General features: G+C 39.8%; 1 protein-coding gene across 3 annotated transcripts in view; it reads right to left on the bottom strand.

Annotated features, from left to right (window-relative positions):
- CFAP97 (cilia and flagella associated protein 97) overlaps positions 1-12803 on the bottom strand; it is a 36480-nt gene extending 23677 nt beyond the window's left edge. Inside the window, exons 1-2 of one of the 3 annotated variants that reach the window (XM_082444817.1) lie at positions 11674-12803; positions 3365-4416 (exon numbers count right to left, since the gene is read on the bottom strand). In XM_082444817.1, coding sequence (XP_082300943.1) covers positions 3365-4412 — 1048 coding nt within the window. In that variant the 5' untranslated portion in view covers positions 4413-4416; positions 11674-12803. Of the gene's footprint in view, positions 1-3364; positions 4417-11571 lie in introns of all 3 variants that reach the window. The other 2 variants (XM_082444816.1, XM_082444815.1) reach the window with 2 other exon arrangements.
- Between the last annotated feature and the right edge of the window lie 3955 nt (positions 12804-16758).

Here is a 16758-nt window from a genome sequence, read left to right as displayed (position 1 = left end):
AAACCATGCAAGGGCAAACAATACATTCAAAATGTAAGACCGAGCAATAAATTCTAATGTAATGGACTACAAATTAATATCAGTTTCAAACTGCACATTGCAACTAACATTTAAGAAACTACTACTGGGCTTCCTTGGTGGCGCAGTGGTTGAGAGTCTGCCTGCCAATGCAGGGGACACGGGTTCAAGCCCTGGTCTGGGAAGATCCCACATGCTGCAGAGCAACTAGGCCCGTGAGCCACAACTACTGAGCCTGCGCGTCTGGAGCCTGTGCTCCGCAACAAGAGAGGCCGCAATAGTGAGAGGCTCGCGCACCGCGATGAAGAGTGGCCCCCGCTCACCACAACTAGAGAAAGCCCTCACACAGAAACGAAGACCCAACACAACCAAACATAAATAAATAAATAATTTAAAACTTAAAAAAAAAAAAAACTACTATTTGTGGAATCTTGGTGTGGTATCAAAAAAAAATCTAAAATTAACGGAAAAGGCTATTAAAACACTCCATTTCCAGTTATATATCCTTGTAAAGCCAGATTTTCTTCATACACTTCAACCAAAACAATATATCACAATAGCTGTATGCAGAGGCTGACATGAGAATACAGCTATTGCCAGGCATTAGAAACTAGCAAAAATCACTAACTTTTTTGGAACTATAGTTACGTTGTATAGAACATGTTACTTATATTAATACATAATGGGGCTTCCCTGGTGGCACAGTGGTTAGGAATCCGCCTGCCAATGCAGGGGACACGGGTTCGTGACCCGGTCCGGGAAGATCCCACATGCCGCGGAGCGACCAGGCCCGTGAGCCACAACTGCTGAGCCTGCGCGTCTGAAGCCTGTGCTCTGCAACGGGAGAGGCCGCGACAGTGAGAGGCCCGCGCACCGCGATGAAGAGTGGGGCCCCCGCTCGCCGCAACTGGAGAAAGCCCTTGCACAGAAACGAAGACCCAACACAACCAAAAATAAATAATAAAATACAAATAAATAAATTTTAAAAAAGATACATAATGGGTTTACTATTACTATTCTTAAATGAACTAATAAATATTTTTTAAACTTCTGATTTAATTTCTAATATGGTAAATATTTATATAGCTATAACCCACTAAACAAAAGCTCCCTGGGGTCCTCAATAATTTCTAAAAGAGTGCTTTTAGTCTTAAGGCCAAAAAGTTTGAGAACTGTTATGCTAGAGCACTGGGACTGGTGCTGGAGATCCGGAAGAGATGAAGACAAAGGCAGCCCTCAACCTGACGAATTATCAACCCGATTCGTCATACACCTGATCTTACAGACTGCAAAGTGGCCATTACAATTTTTTTTTAAGTGAAAACTGTTACACTAAATGGCTTGATAAAAAATTAGAGATATTCCCTAGAGAAGAATACTAATCAAATATATTAAAGATTATAATGCAGACAGAGGCACAGACTTATTCTGTGTATTTCAGATGGCAAACCTAAAGCTAATGGGTAACTGTTACAAAATCAAATTTCAGTGAAACATGACAAACACTTCCTGACCGTCAGAGCTGTGAACAACAGAAGAGTCCTCCCAGTCCGTCAGTTAATAAATACTGTCTATTATGTGCCAGTACTTGCTAGATTTGGGGATTCCATCAAGGAATAAGATGCTGCCCTCATGTTGCTTACACTAATTCCAGAGTCTCATGGAAGGAAATATGTTTTTGTGAGAGAGAGGCAGGGATGGGGTACGCAGCTTCTACACAGAATGTTCAGAAAGAGTATCCCTGAGAAGGTGACATAGAAGCTGAGACCCTAGAAACAGACTGAAGTAGCCTCTACAAAGAGAAAGGCCAATGGCAAGTGCAAAATGCCTCATGAATGCAAAGTATTCTGAGAACAGTAAGGAAGGAGTGTGACTGGACCAAGAGGTAAGGAGAGAGACAGAGGAAAGGAGATGTAGGCAAGTATCCACATGATGGGCAGCAATGAATCATTCATCACCCTTAACTGCATATTCGACCAAGTGCATCAGAATCTCATGGCAGAGCCTAGGCATCGGTATTTAACAGTTTGTTTTGATAATTTAACAGTTCTCCAGGTGATGCTAATGTACTGCCTCGGGTGAAAATCACTGATATAAAGTCTGTTAGCCTATGATAAGGAATTTGGATTTAACCTAAGAGTAAGCCCACTGAATAGTTAAGAAGGAAACTAGTAGGATTGATTTACTTTTAAAAGATCACTCTTGGTTGTTAGGGGAAGAAGGAGAGGGGCAAGAATAGAAAACTCAATCCTGAAAGTTTTAAGAGACTGAATGAGCATTTATCAGGAAAGATATATTGAGTAGAGGGTTAACCACTAGATGGTAATAGCCAATGCCAAGAATCTGATTTTTCAGACACACTAAACATCAATAGGTACAATCAGAGCAAAGAAAACATATAAAAGAGGGAATATTCACAAGTGTAAACTGCTCCAAAATACACTTTATCAATCTATGAGACTCATTTGACTAAATAGGGGATTTATTTATGCCCTTACATTGCCACCATATGTAAATTATGTAGCTGAAGATTTATTCTTTCAAATAACATTTCAAACAAACGAAGACAGTGAGTCCTATTTACAACTTAAAAATTTTATCTCCAACTGCCCCAAAACCTAACCAGCAAGCTCAATATTTTTACAGTTTTATATTAACTAGTCAAAGATAAAGTTCAAAGTTGCTTTTATTTCACCTGGAATATATTGTTCCCTTCAAACTAAATAATGGGTAATAATAAATTGAGACAGAAATACAGCAATCAGGATTATCCTAATTCTAAAATACTTCTATCTTAAAGCAACTAAAACTTGAATTATGCTATTTCATCAACTTGGTAATTATTTTCAAGTAATGCTCTTTCACCTTTAATTTAAAATCTGAATAGTCTCCTACAGTTTACTCTGAGTTCTCTAATTTGGCAGCATTCTTGCCACTTTCCCCGAAACAGGTCAGGTTATTTTAACCTTAGTGCTGCTGCCTTTCTCAAAGAAGAAAGTGAAATATATCTTAACGCCCGTGTCTCTACCAAACGTGGGAAAACAACTGGCTCCCCTTCTCTTGTTTACTTTATCCATCTGGTCTCTCCAGGCATTTTGAGTTTGTAAGGCACTAAACAGAATCAGTATGAAGTAGTTTCTAGTCCTAGCTGAGTAGCTTTGCAGTAATATAAACAATGATATTCCAGATATTTTAAAATGGAATATTTGGTAAAGTTATGATAATATCAATGATCCCAAACAATAAAACGTACCTACTAGAAAAAATCAAGGCAACTTCATATCATTTAATATTTAAGCTCAATGTAATATTAAGTTTAAGTTCAATACACAGTTTTTAAAATTACCTTTTAAAAGATGATTCAGGTCCATTGTGTCATGTAAGACGTTTTGCTTGTATCTGTGGTCTAAATTGGAATCCAACACTGCCGACATTGAGGCAAGACTGGGCTCATGTTTTTCTTTCCCTGTTTTGGCTGATTTCAAAGATTTTGAATTATTTTTAAAATCCTCAACATTTTCATATACTTCTTGACTCACATTCTCTTGCCTTTTAACTTTCATTTTTTGATCATTTGACGCACCCAGTTCAAAAGACTGAACAGGGCTGATGTCCGGAGTCGATAAAGGAGTGACATCTGTCACAGTATCTTCAGATTCCTCAGTGTAGTCACCGACTTTTGGTTTAGTACTTGAAGTTTGTGCTCCTGTTGATTTTTCTCCCAGTTTATATTTCTGTTTTGGTGGCAAGTGGGTTACACCAGACAGACGCTTCTTTAATGATGGAGATGAATCAGATAAACAGACATCAGACCCGGTATTTGAACAGTCTGTATCGGAACTTGAAGACGAGGAGGACAGAGAAGAAGAGGAGGAAGAGGAATTACTTCTGGAATACTTTTTACTTATGCTTTTCTTGAAGTTATTAGATGGTTTAGCTGACTTTGATCTGACATGATGGTTTTTCTCATCATCACTGCTTTCCTCTCCATCTGTAGAGTAATCACGTTCACCTTTTAGAATTTTGGGAATGCTACTTGGGATGGGCAAGTGTATTTTATGTTCTACTGTAGCATTACACAATTTTGATCTTGAAGAAGTGGTCAAGGACAAAGAATTCCTAGCTTGTACATTTTCTATGGGGTGTTCTTCTGGAGGAATTTTCTCATTTCTTTCAATTCCCTTCTCAGTAAGATCATTTTTCCTTCTTTGTACTCCAAATTTCAAGTTTACATTTTCCATATCTTTATCTATTCTCTCTTCATCGTCATAATTTTGCTTGTCAAAAACTGAGTTGCTTTCACATTTCTTTGCTTCTTCAAAGTCACTGTCAAAGAAAGAATGGTCCACTTCACCTTCTGATATATCTCCAAACCGATCCATGACGGCAAACATATATCTGAAAAGAGGGAAAGTGTAACCATCAGATGAAAGAGTAACTTCCAAATACTTTTCATTTTGCAAATTTTCCAAAACTGAGAAGTTTGGGTAATAGATAAAGAGAAACATGAAAAAAACACCACCAAAAAACCAATAATTCGGACTTCCCTGGTGGCACAGTGGTTAAGAATCCACCTGGCAATGCAGGGGACACGGGTTCAATCCCTGGTCCGGGAAGATCCCACATGCCGCGGAGCAACTAAGCCCGTGCGCCACAACTACTGAGCCTGCGCTCTAGAGCCCGTGAGCCACAACTACTGAAGCCAGCACGCCTAGAGCCCGTGCGCCGCAACAAGAGAAGCCACCGCATTGAGAAGCCTGCGCACCACAATGAAGAGCAGCCCCCGCTCGCTGCAACTAGAGAAAGCCCGTGTGCAGCAATGAAGACCCAACGCAGCCAAAAATAAATAAATTTATTTTTTTAAAAAAACCAATAACTCAGTGAAATGATAATGGGGCTACAGGGATAATATCAAGTAGCACCAATGATCTGAACAGTAAGTAAGTCTAATAGTTTGGTTCACAAGAAAATAATAAGAGATCAGGCATATCACAAACATGGATACCTAGACTGAACTCCAAGGAAAACCTGAATTCTATAAATTAAGTACAGTTAGAGTTTAGAATAAGAAAGGATGGTGTTAGAACCTCTTCAGATCAGCCTAGCCAGCCCAAACACACATCATTCTGGTAGAAATAGTTCAATGGGGATTGACAAACTTCCCTATTTCAGTACTTGTCTTTGTCCTATTCTGTTCCTTCACTGCCCTTACTGGGGGAGCAGCAGGAGATAACTCCTATTAAAAGTAAAAGCTCCCTCTGTCCCTTCTTAAAGAGGAACAAAAACTCTAAGACACACGTATACACAGTACAGGGAGCTTGGAGGAAAAACTTGTGAATATTTAATCACATACTGTTACACAACCACAATAAAAAGGGGAAAGTGTGCATGTCTCATTGTGCTAAAGGGGGTCCAGCGTAGGAGAGATTTAGTATCTACTGAGATAGTAGACAGGCTGTCTAAAATGGAAAAATTAAGGCATATTATTTAGACACATGGAGTTAAATATTAGAAATGGATTAAAAAGTTCAAAGCCATTGCTGCTAACGTGGTGCAGGGACCACTATTTTGGTTATAAATCTTAAACTATTAGTTGACCTGTAAATTTATATGTGTACTACTAAGGTAAAAAATTAAAATTGATTTTAAAGTATTTTAATACTTCATGCAATTGGGATTAAACTGGAAACGTCAGTATAAAGTCATATTTTTCTTTCTCTCTTATTACAGGGGTCTACGCAGCAGTGTCACAGAATCTGTCACTAATAATCTAGAATTCAGAGTTTGACCTCTCTAATACTATTCTCCACTAAAACCACCCCTCAAAACCAAGATCCTTTGGAAGGCAGCTGATTCCATTTCTGGAGGTAAAAACAAACAATAAGCCTAGAGTAGTGGTAATAAAACAAAGGATTCAGTTTAAAGGGGCTTCCACTGTCCAAGCTGGACAATTCTGCACTGAAGAACAAAAAACACAAAATACACTTAAAAATAAAAAAGTAATTCTGTGGAAAGCCATTAGTTGATAATGATATTCAAAAGAGGCAAATAACGAGCTATGTCAAGGGAAAGGTATATACAAAATTCCAATAATAATAATATGTAGCCAACAATCCAATTATGGGTTCACTATATTCAAATCATGATTAATTCCGTTACACCACATCAAGCAATAAAAGACTATGTAATCTGTATCGTAAATCAGCCATGATACTCTGCAGCCTTTGTTTAAGTGACCCTGCAATCTATAAAAACAAGTAGGTAGAGACATGATTTAAAAAGCAACCAAACATACTATTAACACTAATGTGACAGATTAATATGATAGGTTAAGGTTTCTGCCGTTAAAGTTTTGAAATACTTAAGAGATTCTGATATATTAAACTTGCAAAAATTTAACTGTAATCAACTTTTAAACACTTAAGGGAATCTGATTAAATCAGTAAGTTTAGACTTAGGTTTATAAAAAACATCTAAGTACTTAGGTTTCCTTTGTGAGATCTATAAGTGTGTCTTGTTAGCTGTTTGAGGTACTTAAGAAAATCAAATATAGTAAAACTGTAATCGTGCCATTAATTAAGCAGGTTTGCAAATGATATACAGTATTCAGGAAAATTTAAGCTAAATGAAGATAAATTAAGAGAGGATTAAGTACAAGTGAGTTTTAAAATTCTAACACATTATTATATTTAAACTGAAATAATATGTAAGTAGATTTTAAAGATTTCAGAAAAATTAGACTGTAAAACTTATTCCTAATAAATATTAAATACAAGAAATATTATTTCCTGTAGCACGGATTAATGGCCTCTTTATGTTTTAAAATTCAAATCCACAGAAGGAAGCCTCCTCCCCAAAGGTTTTACGTATGTTAAAAAAAAGAAAAATTCAAACAAGTAAATTTTAAAGATCTAATTGGCTTTATTGAACAATTCATGAATCAGGCAGTATCCCACCCAGAGAGTAGAGGGGAGCTCCAAAGGGCTACAGAAAGGGAAAAGTTTTTAAAGGCAGGACAAGGAACTCATATATAAAAAAGACTATTTCAGGCTTAGGTAACCTACCCATGGGGGACAAAAGGGGTCTGTGTGGCAGTTTACCTCATCTCCCTTTGGGGGATGGACAGGGCCCTGTGACAGATTACCTCACTGGTGCTGACCAGAACATTTCTGACTGACTGGTTAAGACTACATTTCTGGGGGAGGTTGCAGCTTCAAGTAGGTTAGGTATGAAGCCCTGGTTTGGCGGGGTGGCCCAGCAGACGTGACTCCATCTGGAGCCTGTAGTTTTCTTTTTAACAACTCCCCCGTTTTGATCAGACTCAGCTTAAATGAGAGATGTGATTAAAATCTAAGGCATTAGCACCACTCTCAGCTACTGCTCTGAAGTTCTCAGAGTTTGTTGTTCCTTTGTGTGGCATCCAGAGGTTATGATGTTTTTGCTTAACCCGTGTGATATTCACAGGTCACAGCTTCAGGCTCAATCTTTAAGTCAGTCATTTTCTTCTTTACTTTTCTGACGTTCAGTCTTAGGGAGATCAATTCCTTGATGGTTAGTGGCTGTGACTGTGCGTTACAGCATTTCTTTTAATACTGAAAAAAACTTGAATATAGGAATATTATGAATCCATTAAAATAATTATTTAAATCAGGGGTCAGCAAACTACTGTGCCTGGGCTAAATGCGGCCGCCCACCATTTGTTTCGTAAGTAATGTTTTATTGGGACACAGCCCCACTCACAGGTTTAGGAACTGTCTCTGACAGCTTTCCCACTACACCTGCAGAGTTAGTAGCTGCAACCGATACCATAGGGCCCACAAAGCCTAAAATATTTACCAACTGACCCCTTTAATGAAAAATTTTGTGGACCCCTGATTTAGGTGCTATTATCGGCATGAAAAATGCATAATACAAAATTGTTATCCATCTTGGGTTAATAATACAATTTAGACATTTAAACAAAAACTAGGGGAAAAAAGAACAAAAATGAAGAGTTGAAAAATCAACAATCCCGCTGCATTTTTAATATTTCCATTACTGTTATTGTAATAGTGTTCATGCAATAAGCTAAGCAAGTAAGTGATAACAGGGAGTCTGCACAGTGAAAAAGAACAAACTGAGTCAGACACTCAGGCTCAAAACTTGGTTCTGCCGCTTCCCAGTTGTGTGTTCCTGGGCACAAGTACAAGATATTCATCACAGCCCTGTCGGTAACAGCCCTGACTTAGAAAAAACTCAATGTCTAGTAAGAGGAAAATGGATAAGCAAAATGTTGTATATGATATATTATATATCAGTCAAAAAGGATAAGCTGAGATCTACAAAAATTATATTTACCAAGAGAAAAGAATTAAATGAATGACAATACAATTATGAAAAACAACACACACACACAAAACAAAACTAAATTCTCAAAGGCACAAACATATAAATAAAATTCTACAGCATGCGCTGGGAGGACGTACATTAAACATCTAAGAGTATGAGCCTATGAGCGGAGGGAGGAATGAGGCTGGGCAAGTGGACAAAGGAGAAAAGTTAAGAACCTGGGCGGAGGCCTGTGATTACAGGTCATCACAGACCTAAAGAGTACGACTGATCGTTATCAATCCAATTCTGCCCACCTGAGTTCAAAAAGAAAAACAACAAATCAAATCACCTACTGAATGATGGACAGCTCTTATTAACATTGTCATTAAATTCTCCCCAAAGTCACCCTTTTTTGTAAGATAATTCACCCTTTAATCCAAAATGTCAAGAATAAAAGAATAAAAGAGCTGTGGTTACTGTTTTTCCCATGGTTAAGACTGCCTTTAGGACTCAAGAAATTTTTTTTACAAGTTTCTTAAAATTTTAAAAGCGAATGGTTTCATAGCATAGCCCAGAGCACAAATTTTCCTAGCCAGTTTAAAAAACAAATCTTTTAAAAAGCTAATCATCCAAATCATTCCAACTTCCATCCCTCTGCAAAACTTGTTTACATTTCTATAGAAATAAAATTACTAACATAACTAAGTCTCACTTGTACTAGTGCTGTTATTCTACTACTACTAATAGCCAGAAGTATTGAGTACTTACATGTTAGCATTGTTCTAAGTGCATTACAAGTATTAACTCATTGAATCTCTACAATAACTTTAAGAGGTTTCGTCACTCCCAATTGGCAGAGAGGAAGCTGAAGCAGACCAAGAACTTGCCCGAAGCCATACAGCTAAGAAGTGGCACAGCCAATATTCTAAAGCAGGCTGTCTTGAGGATCAGGCTACTAACCACTGTTCTACTCTGCTTCAAAGTATGGTCCTTCCAAAAGGCTAGGAACTGAGACTTCCTTTTTTGAACTTTAAAACACATTGTTGTGATATCTATTATTTATTTGATGGTAAACAGTGGGCAAGATAAGAAGACCCTCCCGTCACAGGGATTTTTAAGGGAAATGGGACTTGTTTAGCAATCGAGCTTTAGAAACAGTTCTTTGCAAAAAAGGGTGGTCTATACAGTTAACATTAGATACATATGCCAGTGTTTGCCACACATTTTACTAGATATATTTGCTGTGTAGCAGTTTTCCTCTAATAAATTAATCTGGAACAAATTCCGTTGGCATTGCAAATTAAATAAACCAGTCACCTTAGGTAAATTTAGAAGTGTTAACCTAGATAATAGGTTTGAATTAACTTGTGACTCTCTATCCCAAGCTGAGCTTGGGACCCAACCCCCTTTTCAAAGAGAGTAATGAATTCCAAAGGTATTTCTGGCAAGGAGAGTGACATTTCTGGAAGTCACTAAACCTGGGGTAGCAACATACAGTGTAGGACAACTTGCATTACATTCTGCTTGGTCAAACCACTGGGTTGGCCAAACAGTTCATTCAGGTTTTTCCGCAACATCTTTTTGAATGAAGCACTTAGCCCTGGGTGCTATGGTGAAGAGTCTAGAACTGAAGTTATGATTAATTGGTTTACAGACCAAGGGCTCATAGGAATAAAAGAAATGACTAAGAGAAAGGGTGTGTTCAGACTTGAGAGCTATTATTTGTAGCTCCAGAGGTAGAACTTGCATCAACAGATGGAGTGCATACGAAAGCTGTTTTGAGTTTAACATTAGAATTGCTCAAAAATGGAATGGGCTGCCTTCTAAAATTAGGAGCCGTAAATCACTACATAATGTTGGAGCAAAGACTGGATGGCCATTTGCTAGGATGCTGCAGACGGAATTATAAATTTGGAGGATATGACCTTTCCCAACCCTAACATGAACTAGGTCTAAATCCCAAAGTCTAACCGTAAGCCAAATGATTACAGATCCTTCTTTGAAATCCCTGTTTTTCAAAGCTGTTTCCTGCCTTTCCTGTCTTACCAGACTGGGAACTCCTGGTATCTTGCTCATCTTTATATCCTAGTGCCTAAAATAGGACCTGACAAATACTACACATTCAAAGAATGTTTATCTGATGAAGGAGTTTGGAGTTAGGAGATTTAAGGCTGAGCCCTAGTTCTGCTCTTTGCTAGCCAGTTACGTAAGCAGAAAAATCACCTCTTTCACCTGAGCTAGTTTCCTACAGCTGTCCCTCATCCCCCCCCCACACACCGGAATCAACTATCCCCTTACCTGCATTTACAAGGCTCCTGTAGTCCCCAGTACGTGTAAGCATCTGTCTCTCTAAGTGGTCACAGTTCGTGAGAGGGGTGCATAGCCCATTGCCTGGGAGACTTTTCACGTTTAAGTTTAGGCTCATAACATCCAACAGACCGGTTATTGTAAGGACTTAAACATTCAGGTGATTTAATTAACGGAAAAATTATCCAACTGTCCCACTAAGCAATCCTTTTGATAACATTCACTTCAAAGTTAGTGAGATTCAAATCAAATGACAGTTCATCAGGCTGCAATAACCCTGCTCGTGCTCAATGAGGACAAGTACTTGCCAAAGGTGCCCGGGAATCGCTTGGACACTCACAATTTGTACAGCCCCTGCAGAACCAGCAATAGAAATACTGATGCTTTCACGTTACATCAGGAAAAAACACAAAGAGGAATCTGGCATTTTTAACTGCCATTTTGATACTGTGACATTACATTTCTGTAGTCTGACATATGATTTGGTCCAAAGAAGGTAACCGATTGGGTACACGAAAATCTCGGGCCAAAGTAAACACCTGTATTCCAGGAACTCAGGTTCCTTACACGACCCCTCCTGACCCCGCTAGGTAGCGGATAATAACTGACATCCCCCTCCAGCCTCAGGGGTCAGGTGCAAGTCCCCGGAGGTGGGCGGCGGTGACCTGAGCCGGGATCCCGGTCGCAACCACGTCTCAAATTCACGGCCGACCCCGACCACTAAGCCACCCGCAAACGCGCCCCAGGGCAGGCCGGGCCGTCCCACCGCGGCCGGCTGGGGCTGCGGGTCCCGTGGTCCCGCCGGCCCGGACGCCTCCGCGGTGGTTACATCCGCCGTCCGAGGGTCTGCCCGGGCCGCAGAGGAGGCGGGGCGCAGGGCTGGGGACCCGGCCGGCCCGCCTTCCTAACCTCCCGCGCCGGCTTCCGCATACCAACCCTGCGTGCTCGCCGAGGCCTGGGCTCCGGAGAGGAAAACGGATCCCGAACGGGGGGCGGAGGCTCTGCGAGGGGAGGAAGGGTCGCCCGCGCGCCGCTCACCTAGGCACCGCGACCACCGCAGCCGCCCAGCGCCGCCCGCGGCATTCCGGCCTCGCGCACGCGCGCGCGCTCCCGCAGCCCCTCCACGCGGCCCCGGCGGCGGCTCGAGCTTCCGGAGGCGGAGAGAGCGGAACGGGAAAAGAGGTCGTAGGGGCACGCGGCGGGTCCCTTGGGAACCGGGCGGAGCCAGAGGGCCGGCGCGGCGCCGCTCCTCGCGGCGGGCGTCACAGAGCGCGGCGGGCCGGCCCCACTCCGGCCGGCGTGGGGCGCGAGGCTTGCCCGACGACCCTCCTCTCGAATGGCAAGGGACGCGGGAAGAGAGTGATCTCCGCGCCCTCGGCTGCCCGGTGCCCCGCCAGGGTGTTAACTGCTGCTGCCTCTCGGCTGTTAACCGCAGTGCGGGTGGACCTAGTTGTTGCAGTGGCTGATGTCATGGGGAAAGCTGCTTTAATTATCTTGTACCCGAACAGCAGCAATGATAATAAATACGGAGGCGGCTGTGTCTGTGATTATTTCTATCAGCAAAGTTAAGTTCAAAGAATTAGTTAGCTTTATGGGCCAGGGGCTGGTAACACATTAGAAAGTCCTCTGACTACTGGTAAATGAGATGGGTAGTTAAAACAATCTAAGAAAAATGATTTCTGTCCAATGTATTGAATGCAGCAATTTTTCGTTTTTGAACTCGCAGGCACATAGTAGGTGCGGTAGAACAGTGGTGCCCCATAGATGCCCACCTCCTATTCCCAAACCTGTGAATATGATGCTTTACATGGCAAAAGGGACTTTGTGATTAAGGATCTTTAGATGAGCAAATCAACCTAGGTTATCCCAGGTGAGCTCAATGTAATCATAAGGGTCCTTATACGAGGGGAGGCAAGAAATTCGGGGTCAGTAATAAAAGACATGGCACTAGAAGCAAGAGGTTGTAATACACAGCATGGTGACTATAGTTAATACCCTGTTGTATATTTGATAGTAGCTGAAAGAATAGATCTTAAAAGTTTTCATCCTAAGGAAAAGAAATTTGTATACATGTGAGGTAATCAATGTTAACTAGACTTGCAGTGATCATTTCGTAATATGTACATAAATCATTTTGTTGTACACCTTAATGTTATATGTCAATTATACCTCAATAAAACTGGGTTAAAAAAATTTTTTTTTAAAAGAAGCAGCAAGAGGTCGGAGTGATGTAAGGGGCAGTGAGCCAAGAATTGAAGGCACATCTGGAAGCTGACAAAGGGCAGAAAGGGGATTCTCCACTTGAAGCCTCCAGAAGAAATGCAGCCCAGCCCATACCTTGATTTTAGATTTTGACCTCCAGAAAGGTAAGAGAATAAATTTGTGTTGTTTTAAACTGCTAAGTTTGTAGTGATTTGTTACAGCAGCAACAGGAAATTTATACAATAGGTACCCAATATTTTTTACATGAAAGTGTAGGGAAAGGAACTCCTGGTTACCCATATCCTAGGGAGTCTCATTAAGAAATTGGCTCTATTTTTGTTCTTCATTATGCATTTCGTACTTATTGGTCGTAACTACCAACAAGCACAGAATCATTTCTCTGTCGTTTTAGGAGGCTAAAAGGAAGGATTTCACTTAATTTTGCTTGAAAAAACTATGCTGACACCATTTTCCAGGGATGGTTGTCTACCCTGTGGTCAGAAATTTATTATACAAAGGAGTTGAATAGCCATTTCTCCAAAGAAGATGGCCAATAAGCACGTGGAAAGGTGTTCAATATCATTAATCATTAGGGAAATGCAAATTAAAACCATGAGATACCACCTCGCACACATTGGGATGGCTATTAAAACAAAACAAAACAAACAGAAAATAACAAGGGTTGGCAAAGATGGGGGGGAGATAGGAACCCTTGTGCATTGCTCCTGGGAGTGTAAAATGGTGTTGCCGCTGTGGAAAACTATGGCAGTTCCTCAAAAAATTGAACACAGAATTACCATCTGACCTAGCAATTTCACTTCCGGATGTATACCCAGAAGAAGTGAAAGCGGAGTCTCAAACAGATATTTATACACCCATGTTCAGAGCAGCATTATTCACAATAATGCTTCCAAAAGATGGAAGCAACCCAAATGTCCATCAACAGATGACTGGATAAACAAAATGTGGTATATACAAGTAATGAAATATTCAGCCATAAAAAGTAACGAAATTCTGACACATGCTACAGCATGGATGAACCTTGAAAACATTATACTAAATGAAAGAAGCTAGACAGGAAAGGACAAATATTATATGATTCCACTCATGAGGTACCTAAAATAGGCAAGTCATAGCAACAGAAATTAGGATAGAAATTCCCAAGGGGAGAAGGGAATGGGGAGTTATTGTTTAATGGGTACAGAGTTTCAGTATGCAATGACAAAAATATTCTGGAGATGGATAGTGGTGTTGTTGTGCAACAATGTGAAAGCATTAATGCCACTGAATTATATTAAAAATAACTAAAATTGTAAATTTTATGTATATTTTACCATGATAAAAAAATATTATTATATCTCAAGCTTTAATTTTGGCTCTTTTCTGTGCTATGAATTTGTAAGTTTTGCCCTTTCCCTGATTTTCTTTTTCTGCAAGAGCATCTATGTTGAATGACTGAACCAATGAACTATATTGTAAATAAGCTCCTTCAGCACAGAGATTTTATTTGCTTTGTTCCTCTTCATAGTTCATATGAGGTCATCAACTAATAGGTACAAAAAGGTCTTTCCCCAGATTCACTGAATCTGGACTCTTTTGTCAGAAAAGATGTAAATATTATCCCTCCTGTCCTTTTTAAAAATTGTTCCTCACTTATTTGTAAACCTCCCGAAACAATATAGGCTTGACTGTTTCTATAGAGAGCTATTAAAAGACTCTTCCATTTTATCTGGCAGTTTTTTCACTATGCTAAACTTCCTTTAGGTTATGAGCAAATGTACATCCATTGGAAGACTTTTTTGTTTTTTAAATTTAGGAATCAAGTTTTGAAGGATGAAATATTTACTGCGTTAAAGTTTATAAACCAACTTAAAAATTGTGTCGTGTAGTCCCATATCTTTTGAGTATCTAAAAGGTTAGTTCAATATACCTAAATGCTATAATAAATAGAAGAAATTCAGAAAGCAAAATGACTTAGATTCCCAGTAAAGGTAACATTTGAAATTTCCTTAACTCCCACAAAGCAGAAATAGTAGCTCTCCTCTTGTCACCCTAGAACTCGGTAATACCTTTCTTATAATATGTATTACATTGCTTTATGCCTCCCTTCCCCACCCCCTTTGTCCTCCCCCCGATCCCAATTAGACTGTGAGCTCTTCAAGGACAGAGACCGTATTTTATACTACTTTCTAGCAAAGCCCCTGGCTAATATTTTTGGACTGAGTGAGAGAATGACTAGAAGTCACGTACTGCCTTTCAGAAGTTTACAATCTATTTAAAAGCTAAGTATGGAATTCCCTGGCAGTCCAATGCAGGGGGTGCGGTTTGGATCCCTGGTCAGGGAACTAAGATCCCACATGCCTTGTGGTGTGTCCAGGAAAAAAGCCAAATGAATGCCATTATTATTGTATTGGTTTTGTAAGGACATTTTCATGTAATGTAGAAAGCAGTTTTTTTTGTCCTTTGACATTACTTTTAACTATTGTATTTGAAGTATAGCATAATGAAGGAGAATCCTATAATTTAGGTCCTACCACCAACTAGCTATGTGATTTTGGGCAAGTCATGTAACTTCTTTGAGCCTCAGTTCCCTCATCTGCAAAATGGGATTTTATTATTTAACTCTATATTCCTTTATAGAGTTGTAGTGAGAAACATATGTTTTTAAAAGGATTTCTGAAAGTTCAAGTTCCTGTTCAAATATGAAATATTTTTATTACTGTTATTTTGTCTGTTCAATTATTCTAGATATATTTTCCTAGAAGGATAACACTTATTCATTGAAAAATATTTAAATTAAGGGCCTACTCTGTGCCAACCCCTGTTTTGAACTGTGATTAATTCTCTAATACTAATTTTTACTTCCCCAAAATATGTTCTCTTTCCTATAGCAAATAAATGACAAATCAGAGACACTGACTTCTTTTAGGTAGTGTATAAAAGCTTTATATAGGGCTTCCCTGGTGGCGCAGTGGTTAAGAATCCGCCTGCCAATGCAGGGGACACGGGTTCGAGCCCTGGTCTGGGAAGATCCCACATGCCGCGGAGCAACTAAGCCCGTGTGCCGCAACTACTGAGCCTGCGCTCTAGAGCCCACGAGCCACAACTACTGAAGCCTGTGTGCCACAACTACTGAAGCCCGCGCGCCTAGAGCCTGTGCTCTGCAACAAGAGAAGCCACCACAATGAGAAGCCTGCGCCCCGCAACAAAGAGTAGCCCCCGCTCACTGCAACTAGAGAAAGCCCGCGGGCAGCAGCAAAGACCCAATGCAGTCAAAAATTAAATAAATGAATAAATAAATTAAAAAAAAAAAAAAAAAAAGCTTTATATAATCTTAAATGCATAGCGTTAATCTTAAAATATTCAAGATCCTTTCCTAATTTATGCAAGTATATGTAATAATTGTGTGCTGCCTACTTTATATTTTACTCTGCTCATGACAAATATGAAACAGCATATAAGTCAGTTCAGAGTTTTTCAGCATGCATATATTTTGGAGAAATTAGATAAAAAGTAAACAATTTATTTTCTTTCTCTATAATCTGCTGTCCAATAATACTGGATATCAAAATCTAAATGAGCTTAGAATTTTCTTTTATGCTTTGTGTTTCATAACTTGAAAATATTAGGGTAAAATAAAGCTAACGGCTACATCACCAAACTTCCAGCTGACAAACATAGTTGTACACTGCCTCCTATGTCCCTATCCTTATCCAGGCTCAGTTTTCTCTATCTCATAGGTCGATGGAAGCAGATTATGAACAAGAACAGGAACAAGAAATGTGAACTTTAACATGTTTGAGGGATAAGTCCTTAGATGCTCCTGATTTTGGTGACCAGCCGGATGATCCACCAAAAACTGACTAGTATGTTCTGTCAAAGTAAATTGTGGTGGGTTGTTAAAGTAATGGAACCAATGAA

The sequence above is a fragment of the Balaenoptera physalus genome, assembly GCF_965194825.1.
Source record: "Balaenoptera physalus genome assembly, chromosome: 21".
In the NCBI taxonomy this organism is placed as follows: Eukaryota; Metazoa; Chordata; class Mammalia; order Artiodactyla; family Balaenopteridae; genus Balaenoptera; species Balaenoptera physalus.
The sequence above is the reverse complement of the archived record's forward strand: the minus strand, read 5'-3'. Positions and strand labels throughout refer to the sequence as shown.